The sequence below is a fragment of the Ailuropoda melanoleuca genome, chromosome 3 (genome assembly GCF_002007445.2).
Source record: "Ailuropoda melanoleuca isolate Jingjing chromosome 3, ASM200744v2, whole genome shotgun sequence".
NCBI lineage: Eukaryota > Metazoa > Chordata > Mammalia > Carnivora > Ursidae > Ailuropoda > Ailuropoda melanoleuca.
This window is the reverse complement of record NC_048220.1, coordinates 54,225,363-54,233,528: the sequence shown is the minus strand read 5'-3', so window position 1 is coordinate 54,233,528 and position 8,166 is coordinate 54,225,363. Positions and strand designations below refer to the sequence as shown.

At 38.0% G+C, this 8,166-nt stretch overlaps 1 protein-coding gene across 1 annotated transcript in view; it reads right to left on the bottom strand.

The window, feature by feature from the left end:
* JMY (junction mediating and regulatory protein, p53 cofactor) overlaps positions 1–8,166 on the bottom strand; it is a 92,441-nt gene that overhangs the window by 11,628 nt on the left and 72,647 nt on the right. Inside the window, 3 exon segments of the mRNA XM_034656416.1 lie at positions 3–169; positions 171–361; positions 2,062–2,157. Of these exon segments, the coding sequence (XP_034512307.1) occupies positions 3–169; positions 171–361; positions 2,062–2,157 (454 nt within the window).

The window sequence follows — 8,166 nt, the reverse complement described above, 5'->3', positions numbered from 1 at the left end:
GGGTGGAGGGGGAGGTGGTGTTGGAGGAAGAGGTGGGGGGAGTGGAGCTATGGTAACAGAACCTGGTTCGAGGTCAATATTATTCAAAAGCGGAAGAGAAACAGTGGGCGGCAGTCCAGAGGTAACACCACTGAGAGGTAATGAAGTGGCTTCAAGTTGTGTGAGGCTTTTGGGCTTCTGTTTTCTGTGATGACCCAAGCTTCCCTGTTCCTTCCTCCACCTTTTCCCTTGTCTCTTGCACCTGCAGCGCTCCTGGCAGAGTGTCACACGGGTCCTCAGAGCGCACAGGACTGGCTGTGCTGCTTCTTGCGTGAGCCAGTCGCAATCTGGTTGATTTAAGTATGACTTGGCCAGGGTACCTCTAAAAAATCAGAAGTTATTGTAACTAGTCAAATGACATTAAAACAATTTATGAACAAATGGCTATTTTTTCCTTCAGATGCAAGATGTTATTTTGGAGCTTTTGTGATTTTTCAGGGAAAGTTCTTTAATAAAGTTAAACAGAAGACTAGAGTATCAAAGCAGAATACCTTTCGAAAATGATCACTCAACTCTATTTGCTCATCAAATCCTTTATCAAGGCCCTGCCCCCTCTGATCCACTTACAAGCCAACTGTTTGGAATTACCATAGGATTTAAAGATTTTTCATGACTGAAATTACTAATTTAAATGGCAAAACAGTAGCAAGATAAATGATACTGGTGTATTAGCTTCTTACAGATAAAAAAATTAAAAATTGATGTTCTTTTTAAAAATGTTTCTTGGTATTTAAAAAAGTCTCTCAAAACAACATGTACATTTTTATGACGGAAGGAGAGGGAATAAGATTTTGAGTACTAATATACAGAACTCTTGTTCTATCTTTTACTGTAGTGAAACCTAGCATTAATGGATTTGATAAGTAACATTTACTTAACAGGGTTTATCCTTGTCAGCACAGACCGTGGAAGTAAGACTCCTGAGCACTTACACAACTAGAACCACTCAGTTTAAACACAGTTCCAAGGAAATGTTTGGTTGCTGTGATACTGGCATCCAGGGTCATGGGTTAGCCTGGAAAGAGAACTGCCAAACCATTTCTCATGTAAGTTGATCCACTCTCTAATTCTGCCAGGGTCACTTCCACAGATTGTTACCAAAGGTTACTGTATGAACTATTAATAACAAGTTGATGCCTGAAATGGGTAGTCAGGTGTGAACTAATTAATAAAACTCCACAAAAAAAAAATTCCACGTTTGCCAGAGGCCCTGACCATTCATTCCTCTTATACTACCCTACTGAAGTGGTAGGCCAACAGCACGAGAGTAATAATGCTGTACACAAAGGGAAGAAAGGTATGGGGTGCTTGGGTGGCATAGTGAGTTAAGTGACCGACTCTTGGTTTCAGCTCAGGTCATGATCTTAGGGTCGTGAAATCGAGCCCAGTGTCAGGCTCCATGCTCACTGCACAGAGTCTGCTTAAGACACTCTCTCCTTCTGCCCCTGCCCCCCAACTCTCTTTCTCTCTCAAATGATAAATCTTTAAAACACACACACACAAATGGAAGAAAGGTAGCCCTGTAATCAATTTTAAAAATTATTTTATTATTTTTATTTATTTGAGAGAGAGAGAGAGAGAGAGAGAGAGAGAGAGAGAGAGAGAGAGAGGAGAGAATCTAGAGTAGACTGCTATGCACAGAGCCGGACGTGGGGCTTGAACTCTCGATCCTGAGATCATGACATAGAGAAAATCAAGTCCAATGCTTAACCAACTTAGCCACCCAGGTGCTCCTAAAATAATTCTTTCTTTTTTTAGTTTTATTTAAATTCAAGTTAGTTAACAAAGAGTGTATATTATTTCTAGGGTAGAATTGTGTTTCATTTGTTGCATATAACTCAAAGTGCTCATTATATCAAGTGCCCTCCTTATTTGCTCATCACCCCATTAACCCATCCCCCCAATATTATTTTCTGAATTATAAAGGAAAAACCAAGTTTTTCTCATAATGTTACAATAGGAGTGTATATGTACCTGTTTAAAAAGGAAAGAAAAACAGGAAATTGATCATACTTTTATTACCTGCTTAAAAGTTCGAAGTCTATCCAGTGTTCTCTGTCTCTCCTGGCTAACCCAAGCACTTTTTCTTTCTTCTTCATCATGTAATTTTTCTCTTTTCTGGTAAAAAAATTAATAGTAATTCCATTATGATGTGTCCCGTTAATTTTATTATTAATTGGGGGGAGAAAAAAAAGAGTTATCCAATAAGTAAAATGGGTAACTCCAAAGAATGACTCATTAAACAAAGTGTTTTATGGCATGAAAACTACCAGTTCTTTATAGAAATCACAGTTTTAAAATTCACAATGATAGGGGCGCCTGGGTGGCACAGCAGTTAAGCGTCTGCCTTCAGCTCAGGGCGTGATCCCGGCGTTATGGGATCGAGCCCCACATCAGGCTCCTCCGCTAGGAGCCTGCTTCTTCCTCTCCCACTCCCCCTGCTTGTGTTCCCTCTCTCGCTGCCTGTCTCTATCTCTGTCAAATAAATAAACATAAAAAAAATCTTTAATAAAAAAAGATAAATAAAATTCACAATGATATACTGACAAAAACAATATTGTTTCATTTTTTCCATTTACCCACAATTAAAGATGTTTATTCTGAAAAGTAAAATCAGGTCTTCTCTAGATGGAAAAATGTTCCATCTTTGAGGTTCTGGCTTAAACAATTTTAAGTATAAAATACTTGCAGCTGCTCTATTCTGCAAAATCAAACAGTTTACCTTACATATAAAATCAGCAACCACCTGGCCAGTAATTTAGATACTGCACGTTAGTTCAATCAATATAACCAGAAGTTAGGGGAAAAAAGTATTTCTCGCATTATACATGAATCATTTGGTTTAATATCACACCTTGAAGTTGGGAGTTATCTGCACAGAAATTTTAAAACTTCCCATGTTTATACTAACTGGCAGTAACTGTGGAAACCAGTTTGTATGTCTGGAGTATGGAAGCTCCTCAAAAAATTGAAAACAGAATTACCTTATGATCCAGTAATTCCACTACTAGGTATTTACCTGAAGAATATGGAAACACTAATTGGAAAAGATACATGCACTCCTATGTTTACTGCAGCATTATTTACCATAGCCAAAATTATGGAAGCAGCCCAAGTGTCCATCTATAGATAAATGAACAAAGAAGCTTTGGCATTTATATAACAGAATATTGTTCAGCCATAAAAATAATGAAAAATTGCCATCTGCAACAACATGGACGGACCTAGAGAGTAGAATGCTAAGTGAAATAAGTCAGAGAAAGACAAACACTGTATGACTTCACTCACATGTGGAATTTAAGAAACAAATGAGCAAAGGAAAAAGAGAGAGAGACAAACCAAGAAACAGATTTGTAACTACAGAGGACAAACAGATCTTTGCCAGAGGGGAGGTAGGTGGGGGAACGGGTGAAAGAGGTGATGGGGATTAAGAGTTATCACAATACACACTGAGTAATGTAAAGAACTGTTAAACGATTATATTACACACCTGAAACAAACAGAACACTGTATGTTAACTATACTGGAATTAAAAAAAGATTCCTTATGCTGCTGAATCACCTAAAAGGTATCTAATTAAATCTGACTTTGCAGAACAAGTATCAAATGAAAAGGCTTTCTAGCTTTGTAAATAGGTTATCGCTTTATTTCCTGCTTTGTTTTAACAACTTGAAGATACCTCCTACAAGAGCAGTTAATTTCGTGTGAAGAGGACAGTGGTCTCCAGTGTGTCATTAACTTGTCTCTCTTCCATTTGTCCTTTTCAAATCAATCTTCCATTATTCTCTTACTCTATTACCTCTCCTCTTTCCCACCAGCTTCTCCCTGGACTATTTCTAGTGAGAGTTACCACTTCGGTTGTCTTGGATGATTATTACTGAACTCTAAAGGATGACTTGAATCTTCAGGCTGAAAGTGAACATCGAGTTTCAGGAAATCCTGATGCACAATTATCACCTGGTAAAGTTATTAGACTTCCACAACAAAGACTCTTCATGAGTATCCACGCAGAAAAGTCAAGTCTCAGGGAGGATGGGTGGAGGGAGGGGTCCGAGACCTCAGCCGTCTACACTGCAACATTCAGTGCTACAAGAAGTATAAGAATGTCTCCAAAATTTTGATGGAGAGAAAATATGACAGTGTGACCTAGACAAACTGTCTCTTAAGAAATGGACAAACATCCCAAAACATGCCCAAACACCAAAGATATGGTAACCAAGAAACTTTCCTGAAATGGTACCTCAATGAAATCTAAGATGAATCAAAAAAAACTCAGGAAGAGGAGTTGTGATAATGTATTTTGGTGTTTTTTTCCTCTGTAATTTTTTTCTGTATTGCTTTAATCTTTTACGACGATCATTTATGTCTTTTTATAAACACAAGTAAGGTTTTAAAAAATGTGTAAGAATGGCTGAGAAGCATTTTTGCAAGCCACTAATTACAATTACTTAGAAGAATTTTTAAAATAGCAGTGAAGAAAAGGAGTTTAGAATATGCTTTTTAAAATCTGGTAAATGCTCAAAATTTATACACTTATCAAGATACTCAATTCTTCAGGAAAAAAACCCATCTTCCTTATAGAAAGTAAGACAAAATTAGAAAATATTAAGAGCAAGGAAACTTTTTAAGATCACGGAATAAAAAAGGATAACATGTTAAAATACCATCTAAGAGAGTGGTACGTTAGTGGAAAAGCAGCTGAAGACAAAGAAATTCCATTCTTCCATCAAACACTTATCAATTACCTGTCACAGCCAGGCCCTATATTAACCCTAGGAAAGCAGCAGGGATGTGTACATGGTGGTGAGGAAGAACAGGCATATTCAACAGACCCGGAGGTTTAGTTGTCAAGCACCAAGGAAAAAAACGGATCCTGCTGGAGGTAGACGTGGTGAAGAGAGTAAAACTCCTAGAGGAGAGCACAGGCAGTAATCTCTTGGAAAACAGCCTTAGCAACATTTTTCTAGATAGGTCTCCTCAGGCAAAGGAAACAAAAGCAAAGATCAAGTATTGGCACCACACCACTTTAAACAACTTTGGCACAGCGAAGGAAACCATCATCAGAATGAAAAGGCAGCCTGCCGAATGGAAGAAGATACTTACAAATGGTATGTACAGTAAGGAGTTAAAATCCAAAATATATAAAGAACTTAACTCAATATCAAAGAAAATAATAATAATCTGCTTTAAAACGGGCAGAGGATTTTTCCAAAGATATGCAAATGGCCAACAGACACATGAAAAAATGCTCAACATCACTAATCATTGGGGAAATGCAAATCAAAACCATAATGACATATCACCTTACACCTGTCAGAATGGCTAGAATGAAAAAGACAAGAAATAACAAGTGTTGGCAAGGATGTGGACAAAAAGAAGCTTCGTGCACTGTTGGCAGGAGGGTAAACTGGTGCAGCCACTGGACAACAGTATGGAGGTTGCTCAAAAAACTAAAAATAGGGGCGCCTGGGTGGCTCAGTCATTAAGCATCTGCCTTCGGCTCAGGGCGTGATCCCAACGTTCTGGGATCGAGCCCCACACATCAGGCTCCTCTGCTGGGAGTCTGCTTCTTCCTCTCCCACTCCCCCTGCCTGTGTTCCCTCTCTCGCTGGCTCTCTGTCAAATAAATAAATAAAATCTTTAAAAAAAAAACAAACCTGAAAATAGAAATATCCTATCATACAGTAATTCCACTTTTGGACATTTACCTAAAGAATATGAAAACACTAATTCAAAAAGATAATGCGTACCCCTATTTTTATTGCAGCATTATTCACAATAGCCAAAATATGTAAGCAAAGTGTCCATCAAACGATAAGTGGATGGAGATGGATATATACAATGGAATATTACTCAGCCACAATGAGATCTTGATATCTGTAACATGGATGGACCTAAGGGGTATTATGCTAAGTGAAGTAAGTTAGACAAATACTATATGATTTCACGTATACATGGCATTAAGAAACAAAATGAACGAACAAACAAAAAAAGGAAGAAACGGACCCATCAGTACAAAGAACAAACTTGTGGTTTCCAGAGGGGAGAGAAGTGGGCAGGTGGGAAAAAGGGTGTGGAGGGCAATGGAAGGTACAGGCTTCCAGTTATGGAATGAATAACTCACAGGGATAAAAGGTACAGCACAGGGAACGCAGTCAGTGGTACTGTGACAGTGCTGTATGGTGACAGTCGGCAGCTGCTCCTGCAGTGAGGACAGCATGATGTTCGAACTGTCGCATAGGTATGTTGTACACCCGAGACTCAGGTTAACATTGTGGGTCAACTACACTTCAATTTTAAAATATCTTCTGTTAGAAAAAACTATTATGAACACCAAACTAGCTGAGAGACTACATCTCAACTGTTCAATGCTACAAGGGATTGCAATTATGTGATACCATAGAGATGCTAGCAGCGGCAACCATACTGCAAAAGGAAGGTATCAAATCAATATGCTACATCCTAAATTTACACCATGTTGTATGTAAAATATACATCTCAATTTTAAAAAGCTGCCAAAAAATGGATTTAAAAAGCCACTGTAATCAAAATAATCTTAAAACTTCTGATCAATTTCCACAGAGCACAGCTTAAAAGTATTCTGTTTGTACTTTCTTGAAGTGAAACCAGTTAGTTATGGGTGTGGTTACATAAAATAAGGATGCATTTTTTAATGGGAAAACTGACTAGTTTCTCCACCATTTCCTTCTTTTACTCAATTTGTCTCTGAGCTTAAAAAAAAGTAGTTTTACATTTTCTTTATTCTGTTTCAGAGTTCACTATAAAATATTAAAATAAACTTCCTTAGTCTTAGTTAAATATTTAATTTCCAAGGACTTCCAGAAGAAATTTTTGAGACAATAATGTTATCATCTAGGAATATGCATTTTAAACCACCCAAGAGATTTTAATAAAGTTGGTTTAAAACTAGCTTTGAAAAACAGTGATTTATTTTCATGCAAGCCAGCTTGCCTTTTCCTACAGTTATGCATGTGAAAGATAAGGAGGTGGTTAGTGGGCTCATTCTTCCCACTTAGCATTCTACCCAAAGCTAGTTTTAAGCAGAATTATAAGGCAGACAACACCTATCTCTGAGATCCCCTCAAGTATCAGTTTCTTTATTTTTACTCTTCTTTGCCCTAAGAAACTCTTGGAGAAAGGATTTGATACTCATTCCAAAAAAAATAATTAGGGGCGCCTGGGTGGTTCCCTCGGTTACGTCTGCCTCTGACTCAGGTCATGACCCCAGGGAGCACCTGGCTCTCTGCTCTGTGGGGGTCCGCTTCTCCCTCTCCCTCCTGCTCCTGCTAATAGTGCTCTCTGTCAGATAAATAAAAATCTTAAAAAATATATAATTAGTTACTACATCTACCAAAGTAGTGGCGTCTCATTAAAGCCAAAATCTTCATAAAATAAGTAACGACGTCTAAGCATGGCTCTCAAGAGCAGTCGGATAGCACAGGTACAGATTTGATAGGAGGCATTCGGATAGCACAGGTACAGATTTGATAGGAGGCATTCTTATTTGTCTGTCTGGCTGGCCCATTATCTACTCTTTGCAAGGCAGCTTCTGAACTATGAAAAGCACAATGAAAAATAAAAGTGCAAGAATTAATTTTGCTATTTCTAGTTTCTTGGAGAATGACGAATCTTATAGTTTATGGGTAGTTTGGATACTTTTATGTGTTTAAAATCAAGAGTAAGGGGCAGCTTTAACTAACATGTACCAAAATGAGCTTAAGGGATTAATACAGACAAATTCAAGCCATTCAGCCTTTAGGGTGACAAACACTACATAAGCATATATAGTGATACGGTCAGGTCAGCATTTCTACTATTTAATGAAATGTAAATTATTGGTTGACTAATCTAAGACTTGTGTGTCTGAGAAGACTACTATCAGGATAATATACTGCAGAGATAATGAGGTATAGCAATGCTAGGAGTAGAAGTTTTTTTTTTTTTTTTATGTTTTTTTATTATGTTAGTCGCCATACAGTACATCCCCGGTTTCTGATGCAAAGTTCGATGATTCATTAGTTGCGTAAAACACCCAGCGCACCATGCAATACATGCCCTCCTTACTACCTATCACCGGTCTATCCCATTCCCCCACCCCCCTCCCCT